Source organism: Giraffa tippelskirchi, chromosome 7 (genome assembly GCF_054371585.1).
Source record: "Giraffa tippelskirchi isolate mGirTip1 chromosome 7, T2T-mGirTip1v1.2.pri, whole genome shotgun sequence".
NCBI classification, from domain to species: Eukaryota; Metazoa; Chordata; class Mammalia; order Artiodactyla; family Giraffidae; genus Giraffa; species Giraffa tippelskirchi.
This window is the reverse complement of record NC_137281.1, coordinates 52,241,114-52,259,784: the sequence shown is the minus strand read 5'-3', so window position 1 is coordinate 52,259,784 and position 18,671 is coordinate 52,241,114. Positions and strand designations below refer to the sequence as shown.

The window sequence follows — 18,671 nt, the reverse complement described above, 5'->3', positions numbered from 1 at the left end:
AAGGCATAAAAGGGAGGTGTTGGGTGCCGTGCATGGAGCACTGTACCTGGTGGTGGCTGCTGCTGTTGCTGTCGGGACAGGGCTCTGCAGGTGGCCGAGGTGGGTCCGGAGCAGGGCATGGGTAGGACTCTGTGTGATCTTGGGCCAGCCACTGACCCCTCCAGGCCTCAGGCTTCCCATCCATGCAGTGGGGGTGACAAGTCTCACCTCACCGGGCTCTGGGGAAGACTGAATGAGGGTTTGGAGGTCAGAAGTGCAGACGTTTTAAAGCAATGAGCCTGAGAGACAGTTATCAGTCACCTTCCAGCAGACTGGCCGTAGGGCCACACCTCTTGATAGTGACCACTGACTGTGGGGCTTCGGACATATCTGAGGCAGAGAAACGGGAGAAGCATTTCTTGTCTGCCTAGATTGTGGAAAAATACATGATTGTGTAGAGTAAAAGACTGAGTTGCAGTGTGTTCACTTTTTCACCCATGTAATAATTAGTGCTTGGTTTGCCAAGTAGAGTAGAAAAAATAGTAGACTTTGGGAGTTGGAAGAGTTAAATTCCAGACCCCAGGTGGTTTGGGGGGAAGCCATCTTGCTCCGTCATTCAACCTCCTCTAGAAAATGAAAGTATTAAGTCAGGTCATTGGTTATACAACTTTTTAAACTATCCAACCCCCTCTTCTTTTTTATATGAAACCTTAATTAAGACAATTCTGCTGCCTAAAAGCTGGTCAGAACACTTTTTAGATTTAAATCTACAGCTCTTATTTATAATCAGTTCTTGAGAGCAATGAAAACGTTGTGATAATAGTATATAAACTAAATCCAGAATAATGACTATTGCTGTCTTAGACGGTTGACCAGGACTGAGAAAAAGTTGATTCACTCAAGATAAGCAGTTGCAAAAAAAACAGTACTTATCATTTGCCGTGACATTTCAAGCTGCTGTCTCATCAGATGGAGGGCAGGCAGGCGATGCTTGGGAATACATTTTGCATAAAAGCTGTCGAACCTGCCAGTACAGTTTACCCACTGATAGTCTCCACCATGATCAAATTCCACCTAAGAGAATTTTTCATTGTGATTTTTTTTAAACCAAATATATGTTTGGGAGGGAGAAGGAAGAGAGAGAAATTTAAGTCAAATTTCTGCATAATCCATGAGTCTTAGATGGCCAGTTTTTTGGGGGAAATGTCTGTACCTATCAGAGGTTACCCCTGGTGGTCAGAATGCCACATTCAGCCGGCATTTGGTTGGTGCTTAGCCTAGTGATTTAAATGATTTTTCCCATCCCAATACTAACCAGGCCCAACCCTGCTTAGCCTCTGAGATCAGATGCGATCAGGCGTGTTCAGGGTGGTATGGCCATAGACTAAGTGTTTTTTAAATGAATTGTCTGTGTTTAAAACTTGGAAGATTTCTCATTAAGATCCAGATTTTTTGCTTCTCTTGGGAAAAAAATATCACGTTCTGGTTGTATTTGGCAACCTCTGAGTGGAGGGAAGAATGCTTTCTGGTTTGTCCCAGCCCTCCCAACACCCCCATACAGCTTTCTTTACTAATTTACGTCACCTCCCTGGCCCTAAGACTTTTTGGGTCAACAGGCACTTCTCTCTTTCATTGGAGGGTAGAACTGTCCTGTCTGGCCACTGCTTGTTTTAATTCAGTGACTTGGAATTTGATTAACAAATCCCCAGGCTCTATAGATACTTACCGGTCCACTTGAGAAGCCCCACTGTTCTTGTGTATGTAAATGCCTCTCACCCATCTATCATGGCTTCCCTTGTGGCTCAGCTGGTAAAGAATCTGCCTGCAATGTGGGAGACCTGGGTTTGATCCCTGGGTTGGGAAGATTCCCCTGGAGAAGGGAAAGGCTACCCACTCCAGTAATCTGGCTTGGAGAATCCCATGGACTAATTTCACTTTCACTTTCCAACTGTCAGCATACCATTTACTTCCCGAGTGCCTCGCTGGAAGCTCAGGGCAGAGAAAAGAGTTACCTTGGTGCTCTTAGGGGTTCAGCTGGTTTTCTTGGGCTCCTTGGGGTGATAGAGCTATTCGTGATGGTTGGTGATCCCCAGACTTAAGTCCAGGGAATGGAGTCCTGCTTATCAGTAGCTGTAGGTTTCCAACTTGAAGTTGCCAGTTCCTCCTCCTGTCTAACTACCTGCTTACATTGCTGCACTCAAGCCTCAAAGCTTCCAAAAGTTTGGCAGCAGAAGGAGGATAAGAACTTAAAATTTCACGTGTGTCCACCCTCGGGAGAGGGGTATATCTCTGACTAAGTTGTAATAATGGTGTTACGAATAAAAGATCACAACTAACAGTTACTAAGTGTAAACTCTATGTCGGGCACTGTGCTATATGTCTTACATGCATTTAATTCTCCTCAAGACCTTGTAGGATAGGAACTCTTATTATCCTCATTTTATAGACTGAAGATGCTGACACTCAGAGAGGTCACTTGCGGGAGGTCAGGTGGCTACTGCAGAGCTAGAGCTTCAGTTCTCCTTTGCTCAGCTTCACTGCCCACCCACTGATACTTTTTATTTTTTATTATTTTAAAAATACTTATTGTTTAATTAGCTCTGCTGGGTCTTAGCTGCAACCTGCAGGATCTAGTTCCCTGACCAGGGATCGAACCTGGGGCCCCTGCAGTGGAGTCTTAGCCACTGGACCACAGTGGTCCCCGTTAGTGTGTGTGTGTGTGTGTGTGTGTGTGTGTGTGTGTGTGTATGTTAGTTGTTCAGTCGTGTCCAACTCTTTGTGACCCCATGGTCTGTAGCCTGCCAGGCTCCTCTGTCCATGGAATTCTCCAGGCAAGAACACTGGAGTGGGTAGCGATTCCATCCTCCAGGGGATCTTCCTGATCCAACCCAGAGATGGAATTCGGGTTATTGCAGGCAGATTCTTTGCCATTTGAGCCACTGGGGAAGCCCCTCCCATTGATACTTTTTAATTTTTTAAACTTTTATATTAAGGGAAATTTCAAACATAGACAGGCAGAGATAGTAGTGTAACAAACCCCTTTGCTTTCAGTCTGCATCTGCCTTTGCTTTCAGTCTGGTCCCTGCTCTGTACCCCAAGGGGCTGGTTCCTACAAACATGTTCTGCCTCTATGCACAGGCTTCTGGGGGTTCAGAAAGTGGGGTGACATGAGACTGCAGGCAGAGGGACGGGGAAGCTGGGGTGTATCTCCCAGTCTTTCTTGGCTCTGGAGTCACCTCTGAAGTAGAGGCACCCCCCTCCTTCATCCTGGCTCCCCGTGTGGCTGAAACGGAGTGGAGCTTTTTCTCTGCTTCATTGCATGGTGAGGTAGGGGCTGGCTTTAAGTAAGGACCACGTGGAGTGGAAAAACTTGGAGGGGAGCCACAGGTGGCCTTTCTCCAGATGTGGGGAATCCAGTCTCGGGGTTTGGGTTTGAAAGGAGCTGGCCTTACGCCCCAATTGACCCAGCGATGTAAGGGCTGAATGAGTCCAGATAGCAAACACCATGCCCTGCCTAAAATCCTCCCTCCTTTAAAAAAAAATAAATAGCCATGCTATAAGTCAGGGATTCCGCGGCTTCTGGGATCTAACCCTGATGATCTGAGGTGGAGCTGGTACACCAGTAACAGAAGTAGAGCGCACAATGAGTGTGATGTGCTTGAATCATCCCGAAACCGTCCGCTCCCTGGTACCGAAAAGGTTGGGAACCGCTGCTGTGAATGACAGGTACATGAAAGGAAGTCCTTCTAAGTCTTTCTAAAAGAGTGACTCCTAACCTTTTTTGGTGACCTACTTCTTTGAGATGCTGATTAAAGCTACAGACCATCTTTCCAGGAAAAGGAAAAAAAAAAAAAGTACATGCACAGACTTCTGCAGACCTCCTGAGGCTTCCCAGGGGCCAGTGGCTACCTTTTCTAGAACATTGATTTTCCACATGTCATCCTGGAGCACAGGGTGTTTGGCAAGAGGAGGCATCGAGGGCACGAGTCGTTTTAGTTTTAGATTGTTAGCATTTATAACCTGCCAGGAGCTGCATTTCCATCTATGTCCTGAATGAGTCCAATGTTGATACAATCACAGTCTCCTTAGAGACTGTTCCAGTCATCCTGCCTAAGTGGAAATGGATGCGGTTTGGGTGTGCACGTGTGTATGTGGTATGTGGGTGTTTGTGCATCCATGCACATGTGTGTGTAAGATGCCTGGCCAGGGAGCTGGTGTGGTGGCAGCTGGGAACGGGGGTGTCCCCGGTCCTCCTTGGTGGAGGAGCTCACCGCCCTTCATCAACAGCTGGAGTACGAGCAGGCCATGAAGCCTTGGACTAGAGCTTCCGATATTTTTTCTTTTTCTTGAATTCAAGGGTGAGAAATGAGCCCATTGAAATATTAAGGATTTGAAATGTAGCTGTGAGGGTGCAGAAAGGGGTGTGTATTTTCTGCTGGGCGTGCCAGTCAGGGCAACTGTTTAGAGAGCACTTTGGTGAATCTGTGAAAGGCAATATGCACACCCTGTGTCCAGGTGCTTTCCCACCCAGGAATCCACCCCACGGAAATGCTGGCACAGGTGGGCGAAGATATATATGTGGGAACATTCTGTGTAATACTGGATGTATTAGCAGAAAATTGAAGGACAGACATGGAATACAGTGTGGCTTTTCAAAGTAGTGAGGCAGGGCGATTTGAAGTTGCTCAATAATAGCTAAAGCGTGAAACAACAGCAAAAAAGTTGGAAGACATAACATAAGATGGTAAGATATAATTTGATAAGATATGATTAATTGAATATCCATAAAATGAACTCAAGATGGAAGCTGCCAAATTATTATGAGTGATTGCATCTCAGGAATCAGGTTGTGAAAGAGGTGAGGAAAACTTCCACCTTTTGTGTCAAGATGTAAATATTTGAATATTTACAAGTCACATAAACTACCATGGTAATTTTTTAACAAAAACTCTTTATTTTCATTGTCTTGACTTGTCTAATTTTCTTATTTTGTGTGTGTGTTCTATTTTCTATTTCAGATCCTTGACGAATTCAAAAAGGATTCTTCCGTGTTCCTCTTGGGGTGAGGCACCCCTGCTGGGTTGTAGTTCTGGGTGGCTGTGCCAGGCAGTGGTGCCCTTGTGGGTCCTCCCAGCCCGGCCACCTGACCTCCAGGAGGTCACCTCTCTGGCAGGCACTGGTCTCCACTCAAACGGGGTCCCCTTGTTGAGGAACTGACTGTCCTGACACTCAGTTCAGTTCAGTTGCTCAGTCGCGTCCGACTCTTTGCGACCCCGTGGACTGCAGCACGCGAGACTTCCCTGTCTATCACCAACTCCCGGAGCTTGCTCAAATTCATGTCCATCGAGTCAGTGATGCCCTCCAAGGCCATGAATAAACATGTACAGCAAGAGGACTTGTGGAGTGTTGGGAGGATGGCCCAGAAGTTTCTGTAGAGAAGCCTGCTTGCTTCAGGACGTCCTGGTTAAGCAGGTTGAACCAAATTAAAATGAGTCAAAGCACATAAAGTGCTTTATGTGGTGCATGGCAAGGCTCATAAACAGTGGTGATGATACGATGGCTAAAACTTAAGTGCTGCAGGACTTGTCAGGCCCTTTACTGAACTTACTGATTCCCCAAGTGGGAGATCTGTAGTGTGCTGTGTCTTCCAAGCCTGTCTACTTGGGAGAAAGGTTAACTGTGGCATTAACAGCACCTAGTATGTGATTTGTGGCCTGCTGACCTGAGCCTGCTTTTAGGAACCAGCCCTTATTGATGAAGATGCCCTGGCAACTGTTCCTCTGTTGAGTTCTAAACCAGAAACGTGAAAACTCCAAAGTGTTCATTCATCTAAATGAATCTGATTTGTTTGCAGTGCTTTACTGAAAAGATTAGTGTTGGACCATGAGGCTATTAAGAAAGAAGGTTAGGAATACACTCAGAGACAGTAGACTTTTGGACCCTGAGTGTTTAGTAAAGGGAGAAAACTTAAAGCATGCATTATCTTCGTATTAAAAAAAAAACCCTCCCACCCCCACTGCAGATGCTCAGGGAAAAGTATGCGTTTCCCTGGAGAGCCCTGTTTTACAGGACGTGCCTTGTGTAGGTAGCCCTTGTGGTTGCTTATGCTGGTCCAGCGAGGTTCTTGGTCCAGTCGGGCACCCTCTTCAGGAGGCCAGCAGTCAGGCTGAAGGATTCCCTGTCTCAGGCGGAAGACTTTCCCAGCAGAGGCCCTCCACTCACTCCCTGGCCCTGGTCTCGCATATTCCAGCGGGTTCTCCCCGCCCAGAGTCGGGGCTTCATCCAGGCCCCTCTCCTGCCTCAGAGCAGGCTCTGGGGTCACTTCTCCGGCATCGCCACCCCCTAAATGCGCTCCATGGCCAGCCCCGCCCTGGCCTCTGCTGTCCTGCCCACCCTCCCTGCCCCTCCGGGACCAGTTGGGAGCAGCTGGGTGTGGATTCTAGGGCCTGATTCTTCTCCCAGGTTCTGGTGTCAGGGCCCCTCTTTGCTTTCTCTTGGGTCAAGGGTGTCATTGGGTCACCTTTGTCTTCCTGTCGGCCAGCCCACACCTGACCCCGTGGGGCGGCGGTGGGGGGCTCGGCTGGGCGCCCGGGTGTCTGCTGGCTGGGAATGCCTCCTGACTGCCGGCCGCCCCCCTCTAAACACCATCTCTTTCCCCGAGGGCAGCAACACTGACCGGCCGGATGCCTCTGCTGTCCACCTGCACGACTTCCAGCGGTTTCTCTTGCATGAACAGCAGGTGAGGGGATAGCAGGACGAGGCGCTGGGTGGGCGGGGTGCCCTGTGCCTGCAGTTTGTCACCTTGTCGGCACCTGCCGTCAGGAAACAGGAATTGTCTTCCTGCCCGGTGGCGCCTGGGGGCTGAGGCTCTGGAATGAGGCTGGCCTCGCAGCAGGCCCTTCCCCGGGCGCAGGTGGAGGAGGGGGCGATGGGGACACTGCGGGGCGGGCGGGGCCCTCACCTGCTGGCCTCTGCTCCCACCTCCGGCTCATCTTGGGGGGGGCCCTTCCCCGGGAAGCCATCCCTGGCTCAGGGAGGATGGGACTCAGGTGGACGAGCCTGCGGGTCCTCCGAGGGATAAGGCAGCATGCTGTCCTTAAACAGGTGACCTGTGGGCGTCTCTCAGGGTGTTTGCGTGTGGGCCCCGAGCTGGTGGCTGAGTCGGAGTTCATGTCGGGCAGTGATTTTTTATGGGGCCATCCGGGCAGGGGCTGCAGACTCAGGTCGGGGCTACTGGCATCTAGTTGGGGGAGCCCAGGGCTGTTGGGAGGTGACCACACCTCACCTCTGCCCCGCTCCCGCAGCAAGGAATTCCCCAGTCCCGCATGTCAGGAGTGCCTCAGCGGAGAAGCCAAGTTAGAGTGAGAGAGACCTGCCTTCCTGTCACGAGCTATGTGACCTGGGGCAGGTGGTTCAACCTGTCTGTGCCCCGCTTTCCTCCTCTTTAAATGGGGATGAGAGCCCTGCCTCTCAGAATTGTGGGGTTCGGAGAAGATGGTGTTGATCTTTGTATGTGTGGGTGTGTGTGTACATATATAGTCACATTGTCTGTTCAGAAATTTTATTTCTATCACTGGAGCGGTGCTTTTATTCTCTTCAGTTGTTTTTAAAGATTTGAAAAGCCTTTATTGAATTTTTACAATACTGCGACTGTTTTGGATTTTGTGTTTTTGGCCCTGAGGCATGTGGGATCTTAACTCCCTGACCAGGGACCGAACCCTCACCCTGTGTGTTGGAAGGCAAACTCTTAACCACTGGACTGCCAGGGACGGCCCTTGTTTGATTGGTTTTTTTTTAAATAAACTTTTTAAGGGCAGCTTTAGATTCATAATGATATTCAGTTCATTTACTTTAAAAAATACTTTGTATTGTACAGCATCTCAAACATACACAAAAGTAGACAGGCTGGTATCATAAACTACTGTGGACCCATCACTCAGATTACAGAATTATGAATGCTTTGCCACTTTCATTTCTTCCCTCCTCCATCCCCACACCCACGTGTCTCCCTTCCCTTCCCTCCTTCTTCATTTCTTTGCTGGCAAATTCTAACAGAAACCCCAGACTCTGTATCATTCCATCTGTAAATACTTCAGTATGTCTCTCTCGTGAAATGGACTTTTTATTTTTAACAAAAGAGGACAATAACAGTCCTATTAACACCTTTTGCAACCAACACTAACTTCTTAGTGTCAGCACCCATCCTGTGTTCAGATGTCATTGATTGTAGGGAGACACACACTTGGACAAGGCTGGCTGCAGAAAGGTCCAGGCAGAGCGGGTAGCTGCGGTGGTTCATGGTGAATGGTGATCAGGATGCTGAGGTGTCATGCTTTCCCCTCGTGGGTGCATGGGAGTGACCAAGAGAAGTCTTACCTGCCTGGGACTATGACCGAGGGCAGGTGAAGTGAGGGGGATAGATGAAGTCTCTTGGACCCAATTGCATGTAAGGTGCTGAGCTGCCCAGAGATGGAAGCAGAGAGAGGCACCCATGCTGTCTGCTTTTTCTCCATGCTCTTCCTTGCACCGAATGACTCAGTTTTGTAGGAAGGTGTTGAAGTTAAATGGTTAAACTCATTGTGTATCCTGGATCCACCGCCTCGTGCAGGGTGATGATATTCCTGGGAGAGTCACATACTTTCCGCACACTGGCCCGGTCACTGGGGTACCCTCAGAAGTCAGGGTCATGGACTGGCAGCAAAGTGCAGGGAGTTAGGATCCCACATCCAGGAGCTAGGACGCAGGCAGCCTGCGTGCATCCGTGTGAGTGTGTGGTGGGAACAAGGGGTGAGGCCAGGGGTGGGGCGCTGGGCCGTCAGTCTCGTGGACCCTGAATGTCTCAGCTCCTGGCGCTCTGTGGGACTCTGAGCCACGGCTCAGGGCCTGGAGGCTCATATGTGAAATAATCACTGCCCTACTTGGTGTGCGAGTTAACGCAAGTTTTTCAGAAAACACTTTGGGCAAAATGCAGTTAATATGAAAACTTTGAAAACAGCCTTCTGTACTTTAATAATTGCTCTCCTAGGAACTTATCCTAAAGAAACGACAGCAGCATTTTTTTTTTGGAGGTAAGGTGTACTTAATACAATCAGAAATATTTCAAGTACAATTTACGTGAAACATAACTTGGAAAATATAAGTGCTCTGATGCATATATTTTAAAAAGCTTTATGTAAACCTCATGTCAGGAAATGCCCATTAGTTATTGAAGATGGAGGGCAAAGAGATTATATACAAAAGTATTTTGAGGGACTATCTTATGCTTCATTGAAACAAAGGTTCAGGTTGTTTGAAGTAATTAGGTAAGAACAGATATGAAATCTACAGAAAAAGAAAGCAATCAGAATGATATCCACCAGATAAGATGTTGAATATTCCTTCACTCTGAATTCTTTACCAGCTAAAATCATCTTCTAGATCACTCCAGTTTCCGCAGTGAGACTTGTTTACATTCAGTATCAAAACTAACAATGACATTTATTATTTGGTTTCACTCTCCTTTTGGCATCTTTAAGTTTCTTCTGACAGTCTGTACGGAAGTTGTTTGTTCTGATTTCCCAAGAATTCCTGCTAATATCACTTCCCACTCCTCTCCAGAATAAATCTGAACCATGAAGTCTCTCATCATTCTTAGAGAAAAAGAAACATCTAGGAGTCTCTTTCTCAGGGGATGATACTTCTTCAGGGCTGTGCTTTTGTCATGTTTCTTCAGTAACATCTTCCTCTTCTGAACTGCTGTCTCCCTGCCAGGTGATCTTCCCAGGTTTTACTGCTTCAACTCTATAGGTCTCTTCCTTTTCATCTTTGGCGTCAGACTCAAAAAAGGAAAATGTGAACCCACCGGTTTGTTCATCCCAAATCATCAGACCTGTGGTGTCCTGGACTACCTCAGCTTTCTGTCCATCAGAGTCCTCATTCCAAGCTGTGTCATCTTCCTTTTCACTGGCATCTTTTACAGTCTGAAATACTTGTTTTAAATCCGTAGCAATGTTATAATACATTTCCTTAGACACCCCAGGTAGTTTCTCAGCTTCTTCCCGTTTCTTCTTTTGTTTTGCTTTACTTTCCTTGGGTTTATCATCTTGTTTTCTTTCATAAGTGGCGTGGTCATGCCTCGTTGGATCATAATGAATGATGTCCTTAAATTTCTTTGCAGCTACTGATCCTTTGCTTGTAGAATTGCTTAAGCTGATCTCCAAACGCTCTGCACAACATTCAGGGCTTTCAGCTTTTCTGCAGCAAGTTCTTCCTCCTCAGCAGTTTTCTTTTCATTTATTTCTTCCTGTTCCTCTTCACTATCATTTTCTAGAAATCGGGAGTCAAAGTGAGACTGCAAATTCATGAGCTTCTGTCCAGCTCTGCCCTCAAACTGAGGTATAATTCTGAACCTGTTATTGTCATCTTCGGAACAAGATTCCTCATCGTCGCTGCTGTCAAAGAACTTCCCAGAGGCTCTACCCATGGACTCTTTTACCAGTTCCTCTCCTGGATGGCTTTGCTCCTGAGTGGATGTGTCCTGTTTCACTTTCACTATTGGAACCAAAGATGATGTGCATTGGCTTGTCCTCTGGATGACCGTCCAAATTTGCCAGAGCGTTGTGAACCAACTTCTTTTGGACTTCTTTTGCTTTCTGCCTTGCCTCTAAGGCTGCCAAACGTTTCTGATTATCTTCAGCATGCTTATCCTTAACTAACATCTGATGAACTATTAACAGAAAGTGGGAAGTTAGTTTTGCTTCCCTGGGAGTCTCTCCTTGAGAAAACCTCTGGTGATTTCTCAGGGGCCTTGGAGCTGCACAGATCAGGCCTCCTTTCAGAGCCTTCTCCTGACTTTCTAGTCCTGTGGCAACAGTCTTCATCAAGGCCTCTGCTGCGAGTCTTAGCATCAAGACTTAAAGATTTCTTATCTTTTAGTGGCAACAGACTAGAAATAGGATTTCTGTTTCTCTTTTCTGAACTGTTAGGGGACACCTGCTTTGTGACCCTGGCTCTCAAAAGAAGACTGCCTCTTTTGAGGCTGAATTTGGTTTGAGTCATTTGCCTCCTTTGCATGTTGGAAAGGAGTCTGTTCACTTGATGGGCCATTAGCACACAGGGACCATTTTTCCATGGACGTGTTCCTAGCTTCCTCAAGTTTCAAGGAAATTTTATCTTAATTAATATTGTTAGAGGCAACACTCTCTTGCAGTCACCTGGAGTCCGTTGGCTCTTGGAGGCCCTGTCACACTTGGCAGCGGTTTCCTGGCCATTGCTCTCAGTCTTGTCTTTTGGAGCCTCCTGGTTACTGCCAGCCAACTGTTCCAAGTCAGCCCAAGTCAGATCCACACGGAGACAGTTTTCCATCAAGGTGTTAAACTCCTTATCTCCTTCAGACTCAGTTGATTCTGATATGGAAGCAGCATCTTCACTGCTACTGGACTCAATCAGAGATTTGCAGCTAAGAGGCTTAACTCTGTGACTGAGGGCTATCTCTACTTTTTCTTTTTTTGTACTTTAATACAGTCATCAGAAAGATCATACTTTTTTTCTGTTTTTTTTCGAATAAGTTTTCTTGTTCATAGACTTTTCTATCTGTGAAAAATCTACACTGTTTTTGATCTTACCAGAACTTTTTTTCATTGCAATGATTTCATCTGTATCTCCTGAATCAGAGTCACAACCATTTTTCATAACATTATTTTCACTGTTGAGGCAAGAGACATTGTTTTTGAGGCCTAAACCTGTTGAAGTATGAAATTTGTGAAAATCAGATTTAAAATCATCCCTTACAACTTCGAAGGGATCATTTTCAAATTCATTTGAGGACCATATAGTTTTCTCTAAGTTTTCCTCTCTTGCAATCATTAGTCTTAATTTATCTTTAGAATCAATATCATCATTAGATATGCTATTTCTGATTTTGGTAGTTTCTAAACCAGAAGCCTGAAAAAATACATTTTAAAATTTCTGACGATCATTGTCAGTTATATAGGGTGATTTAGGAGTAATGGAATTATGCGGTATTTTTTGTGCAACCTGTTGTATTAAATGCGGACTCTCTGTTACGCTACTAGGCTTTGATCTGACGGTTAGAGATGCAGGGGAACCCTCATTTTTGTGCACTTTTGTTATCTTCTTGGCATGGCTGTGAAAGGCAGAGAATTCTCGCCATTTCTTACTCATAGGATCATTCCCTCCTTCCAGTTCCCTAGTGAGGTTGGATATAGGGACAGCATTTGTGAAATCCCCCCCTATCTTCTTTAAGTTGTGGCAGTATTTTGAGGGATCATACTTTATGATTTTACGTTTCTGTTCATTCTTTACATGAAGGACAGGGAAGACTTCAGATTTGCTCACAACGCAGTTTTTGTGCCCTGGTACTTCTGCTTCTGGCGCAGTTTTCATATGGAAATCCACCATCTTCATCTTTTCTAACAAGCTGGTGTGATGGCGGCATTTTAATAGAACTGAGAATTTCAGAGAACTCGTCTGAGTTTCCGTCTGAGGGCTGGTCAAGTGGGCTGTAGTCCAGCCCTGGGAGGGACAGGTGACCTGAACTGACCTGAACCTGATGTGTCTGGGTTGGTCTAGGATTCAGTGTTGGGTCAGTTTATTTAATGACCTGAAGCCTCAGCTTTCTTATTTATTTAACCGGAGAGTAGTGTTATATGTATCTCCTGGGCTTGTGTGAGTTCAAAATGAGCCCCACATGACAAAGTCAAGGGCAGAGCCTGGCATGCCGGCCCTGCCCAGTGCGGACCACCTCACCGCAGTTAATTCTCTCATCATTGCCATTATTGCAGTTGCCCAGCACAATACCCCACACCACAGAGACACATTTTTTTTTTTTCTTCTTTTTAGGCCACGTGGCATGTGGGATCTTAGTACCCTGACTGGGGATCAAACCCGCCCCCTGCATTGGAATGGTAGAGTTTTAACCACTGGACCACCAGGGAAGTCCCACCAAGTAGAAACATTTACTAACCCCCTAGGATATTCATATTTTAAACTCCTTTAGGCAGAAGATTTCTTATTCACAGACATTTCAGTTCCAGGTTATGTCGGCTCAGTACCCATGATTTTTTATGCTAAAGCTCTACAGGAGAAGGAAGCAGGGAGCTTCTGGCCTTTGCAGGACATCTAGGCCTGTCAAGGTGTTTGCATTAAGTATCCTACGATTTGAGTTTCCTGTTCTGGTATTCAAAGGTTGTAACACCCCTGCACGCAAATGAACCAGCTGCTCCTCTGGCTCCTGGCTGTTGGGTGTCCTTCATCCAAGTCGATTTGCAAGAATCAACAGTGAGGCTTATTGTTGACTTGCACCTGCCTCATTTGTGTCTGCCCATATACTTTACCTTCTTTCAAACTTCCTGTTCTGACTTTCCCAACCAACCACACGTAGCTGGTAGCACATCTAGGTTTATTTTTCTTACAGATAGAGGTTTTAGAATGTTAGGAATCCAGAAAACATGAGCCAAAATTGAATATCTGGGTCATGTTTTATCCTTTTGTCTAGGAACATTTGGGGATTTAGGGTTTGAAGAGAAAACAGTGAAGTTCTTTTCCGTTATATATTCTTTATTCTAAAGGGCTTCTGAATTTCTGAGACTGTGCAGAAGCTGTTTTTGAACTGGTCATGTATCTTTCAGACCTTATTAGTATCTGAGTAGTAATACTTTCCTGATCTTGACTGATTCTGTGTTGATTTTCCAAAGTTTAGTTATTTGGAAGCCTAGCTCTCCAAATTACTAGCTGTGTGAAGTTGGGGTCGTGTGATGTTCTGAGCTTCTGTGTCCTTATCTCTAAAATGACAGTGACAGTATATGACCTGCAAAGTTGTCTGGACAGAATGAGATGTCACAGGAGGATGACAATCGACCGTTCGTGTTGCTGTGATTTGAGCACCTTCTGTGTACCAGGTGCTGTTTTAAGCACAGAACTTTTATTTCATCCAGTCCTTCACAGCCTCTGTACTTAGGTATCACTATTCCCAGGTAAGAGACCAGGAGCTCAGAGAGGGTCTTAAACTTGCCCACCATCAGCCAGGGGAGTAACCCTAGTTGTCTGACATAACTGTGGTCCCCTCCTCTTTATGCTAGCAAATGTGAAGAACTAGCTTAGAGCAGGAGTCTGCAGACTATAGCCACAGACTGCATCTGGCCCACAGCTTGTTTTTTATAAATAAAGTTTTGTTTATAAACACAACCATGGCCATTTGTGTGCCTTTTGTCTGTGGTTCTTTCTGCACTATTATGGAAGAATTGAGTGGTTGTGGCCAAAAGCCTAAAATGTTTACTCTCTGGTCCTTTAGGGAAAATGTGTGCTGTGCATAGGGTGACACCTTGATGGTATGTGTGTCCAGAATACATCCGTGTTTCAGTCTTTGACTAAAACTGGATCCTGGGAGGTAAAGAATTTTGCAAAGTCCTCTTTCTGATGATTTCACATTCTTTTTATCATTCTAAGGAGCTTTGGGCTCAGGATCTGAACAAAGTCCGTGAGCGGATGACGAAGTTTATTGACGACACCATGAGGGAAACTTCTGAACCCTTCTTGTTTGTGGATGAGGTGAGTGAGCTCCCTGTCCTGTGGGCATGGCTTTTGGATTCACATCGCTGTCCTCCGAAGTGTATTTTCTAGGTCTCTTCCCTTGGAGGGCTTTGCTGCAGATGTCCCAAGACTGACTCTCTCAGTCAAGAGCTGTTTTTTTACCCAGTCCTAAACCATCACACCTGGAGTAACAAGCAAATTTGGCCTTGGAGTACAGAATGAAGCAGGGCAAAGGCTAATAGAGTTTGCCAAGAGAACACACTGGTCATAGCAAACACCCTCTTCCAACAACACAAGAGAAGATTCTACACATGGACATCACCAAATGGTCAACACCAAAATCAGATTGATTATATTCTTTGCAGCCAAAGATGGAGAAGCTCTATACAGTCAGCAAAAACAAGACTGGGAGCTGACTGTGGCTCAGATCATGAACTCTTTATGGCCAAATACAGACTTAAATTGAAGAAAGTAGGGAAAACCACTAGACCATTCAGGTATGACCTAAATCAAATCCCTTATGATTATACAGTGGAAGTAAGAAATAGACTTAAGGGACTAGATCTGATAGACAGAATGCCTGATGAACTATGGATGGAGGTTCGTGACATTGTACAGGAGACAGGGATCAAGACCATCCCCAAGAAAAAGAAATGCAAAAAAGCAAAATGGCTGTCTGAGGAGACCTTACAAATAGCTGTGAAAAGAAGAGAAGTGAAAAGCAAAGGAGAAAAGGAAAGATATTCCCATTTGAATGCAGAGTTCCAAAGAATAGCCAGGAGAGATAAGAAAGCCTTCCTCAGTGATCAGTGCAAAGAAATAGAGGAAAACAACAGAATGGGAAAGACTAAAGATCTCTTCAAGAAAATTAGAGATACCAAGGGAACATTTCATGCAAAGATGGGCTCGATAAAGGACAGAAATGGTATGGACCTAACAGAAGAAGAAGATATTGAGAAGAGGTGGCAAGAATACACAGAAGAACTGTACAAAAAAGATCTTCACGACCCAGATAAACACGATGGTGTGATCACTCACCTAGAGCCAGACATCTGGGAATGTGAAGTCAAGTGGGCCTTAGAAAGCATCACTACGAATAAAGCTAGTGGAGGTGATGGAATTCCAGTTGAGCTATTTCAAATCCTGAAAGATGATGATGTGAAAGTGCTGCACTCAATATGCCTGCAAATTTGGAAAACTCAGCAGTGGCCACAGGACTGGAAAAGGTCAGTTTTCATCCCAATCCCAAAGAAAGGCAATGCCAAAGAATGCTCAAACTACTGCACAATTGCACTCATCTCACACGCTAGTAAAGTAATGCTCAAAATTCTCCAAGCCAGGCTTCAGCTATATGTGAACCGTGAACTTCCAGATGTTCAAGCTGGTTTTAGAAAAGGCAGAGGAACCTTTTCTAGACAGATATCAAATTGCCAACATCTGCTAGATCATTGAAAAAGCAAGAGAGTTCCAGAAAAACATCTACTTCTGCTTTATCAACTATGCCAAAGCCTTTGACTGTGTGGATCACAATAAACTGTGAAAAGTTCTGAAAGAAATGGGAATACCAGACCACCTGAGCTGCTTCTTGAGAAACCTGTATGCAGGTCAAGAAGCAACAGTTAGAACTGGACATGGAACAGCAGACTGGTTCCAAATAGGAAAAGGAGTACGTCAAGGCTGTATATTGTCACCCTGCTTATTTAACTTATATGCAGAGTACATCATGAGAAACGCTGGGCTGGAAGAAACACAAGCTGGAATCAAGATTGCCGGGAGAAATATCAATAACCTGAGATATGCAGATGACATCACCCTTATGGCAGAAAGTGAAGAAGAACTAAAGAGCCTCTTGATGAAAGTGAAAGAGGAGAGTGAAAAAGTTGGCTTAAAGCTCAACGTTCAGAAAACTAAGATCATGGCATCTGGTCCCATCACTTCCTGGGAAATAGATGGGGAAACAGTGGAAACAGTGTCAGACTTTATTTTTTTGGGTTCCAAAATCACTGCAGATGGTGGTTGCAGCCATGAAATTAAAAGACACTTACTTCTTGGAAGGAAAGTTATGACCAAACTAGATAGCATATTAAAAAGCAGAGACATTACTTTGCCCACAAAGGTCCATCTAGTCAAGGCTATGGTTTTTCCAGTGGTCATGTATGAATGTGCGAGTTGGACTGTGAAGAAAGCTGAGCACCTAAGAATTGATGCTTTTGAACTGTGGTGTTGGAGAAGACTCTTGGACTGCGAGGAGGTCCAACCAGTCCATTCTAAAGGAGATCAGCTCTGGGTGTTCATTGTAAGGACTGATGTTGAAGCTGAAACTCCAATACTTTGGCCACCTCATGTGAAGAGTTGACTCATTGGAAAAGACCCTGATGCTGGGAAGGATTGGGGGCATGAGGAGAAGGGGACGACAGAGGATGAGATGGTTGAATGGCATCACCGACTCGATGGACATGAGTTTGGGTAAACTCCGGGAGTTGGTGATGGACAGGGAGGCCTGGCGTGCTGCGATTCATGGGGTCGCAAAGAGTCGGACACGACTGAGCGACTGAACTGAACTGAAACCATCACAGCCTTTATTTTTCTCCTCCTGCTCTATTTGAGCGACTGAGCTCCTCTATTTGATTACGTAGGTGAAATCTTTTCGTTTGCCACTAGAGGGCGTTGCTGCCAGTGAGCCTTAAACCGTTACAAGCGCAGCACTAGAATTCCATGGTTTGTGTGGCTCTTGCAAGATGTGGAAAGGAGTGCACTTGGCTCTGCGTGAGGCAGCAGGGGCTGAGGGGAGGAAGGGAGCGCTCTTCGTCCCATGTAAGGCTGTTCCCAGGAAGCAGAGTGTCACTCAGTCTTCTGATTCCTTTTGTAAGGGGTCAGGAACTGGTATATGAAATTTCCTGCCTTCTAGATATCACACTGGTAGTGTCCTGCTTCTCACATTGGATGGTGCGTTCACAAATGTTCATGGTATTATTGTCCCTAAACATTTGTATACGGGCAGCATGTACTCTTGTAGCCTCAAATACTTGAGGAAACATATTGAAAAGGAAATTAACTGTATAGGTCAGCGAAGCGTGTGTTCATACAGCCTGTTGCAATCCGAGTTTTCTCCTTTGGAAACTTGGGTAACTGAGGCCAGGGGACTGTGTGTTGAATATTCATGTACCGTCTCCCCGAGCTGACACAGGCCCGTAAGAACCAGTCACCACCTGTGCCTCGTGTGGTGATCCCTCCTTGTGTTTGTGACTCTCCTAGTTCCTCACATACCTGTTTTCCCGGGAGAACAGCATCTGGGACGAGAAGTATGACATGGTGGACATGCAGGACATGAACAACCCCTTGTCTCATTACTGGATCTCCTCATCTCACAACACGTGAGTCTCCCTGCCAGCCTGTGGCCTGTTGGGCAGGAGAAGGGTGGTACAGAGGGCACTACAGTGCGCTGCTCCGGAAGAGCATGTGGGCAGTGGGCAGAGTGCAGGCCCTCACTGCTCAGACTGGGATATGTGGAAGCTTCTGGAGGGGTGGGGAGATGCATCTGTCTTTCCTAGTTGGTATTACCATAGTAATCCCTTTTCTGTGGCCCTAAGAAGCATGTCGACAAAGCCCGTTTGCACAGTTTGGGCATCTCATTCGTAGTTGTTGTTTTTGTTGAGTCTCTAAGTCATGTCCGACTCGTTGTGAGCCCATGGACTGCAGCATGTTAGGCTCCCCTGTCCTTCACTATCTCCCTGACTTTGCTTAAACTCATGTCCATTGCGTCAGTGATGCCATCCAACCATCTCATCCTCTGTCGTCCCCTTCTCCTTCTGCCTTCAATCTTTCCCAGCATCAGGGTCTTTTCCAATGAGTCAGCTCTTCGCATCAGGTGGCCAAAGTATTGGAGCTTCAGCTTCAGCATTAGTCGTTCCAGTGAATATTCACGGTTGATTTCCTTTAGGATGGACTGGTTTGTTCTCCTTGCTGTCCAACAGACTCTCAAGAGTCTTCTCCAACACCACAGTTCGAAAGCATCAATTCTTTGGTGCTCAACCTTCTTTATGGTCCAACTCTCAGGAAAGCAGTTGAATTAGTCACTGAACTGACATTTACTGAGAGTTCACCTTGCATCACGCCCTGGGCTTGCATTTCCACCGCAGGGGGCACGGCTTCAGTCCCTGGTT

At 45.9% G+C, this 18,671-nt stretch overlaps 1 protein-coding gene and 1 pseudogene across 5 annotated transcripts in view; one reads left to right on the top strand and one right to left on the bottom strand.

Annotated features, from left to right (window-relative positions):
- Positions 1-18,671, top strand: part of PLCG2 (phospholipase C gamma 2) — a 153,415-nt gene that overhangs the window by 80,181 nt on the left and 54,563 nt on the right. For 3 of the 4 annotated variants that reach the window (XR_014060596.1, XM_081514169.1, XM_081514170.1), the window contains exons 8-11: positions 4,998-5,041; positions 6,646-6,718; positions 14,425-14,526; positions 17,764-17,882. Coding sequence is in view for 3 of the 4 variants with exons in the window: in XM_081514169.1 (XP_081370295.1) it covers positions 4,998-5,041; positions 6,646-6,718; positions 14,425-14,526; positions 17,764-17,882 (338 nt within the window). In the remaining variant the exon portion in view is untranslated. Of the gene's footprint in view, positions 1-4,997; positions 5,042-6,645; positions 6,719-14,424; positions 14,527-17,223; positions 17,323-17,416; positions 17,455-17,763; positions 17,883-18,671 lie in introns of those variants that run through there. The other variant, XM_081514171.1, reaches the window with a different exon arrangement.
- LOC145514966 (nucleolar protein 8 pseudogene) lies at positions 8,657-14,157 on the bottom strand (annotated as a pseudogene). The gene has a single exon (XR_014060597.1). The product of XR_014060597.1 is annotated as a nucleolar protein 8 pseudogene (transcript).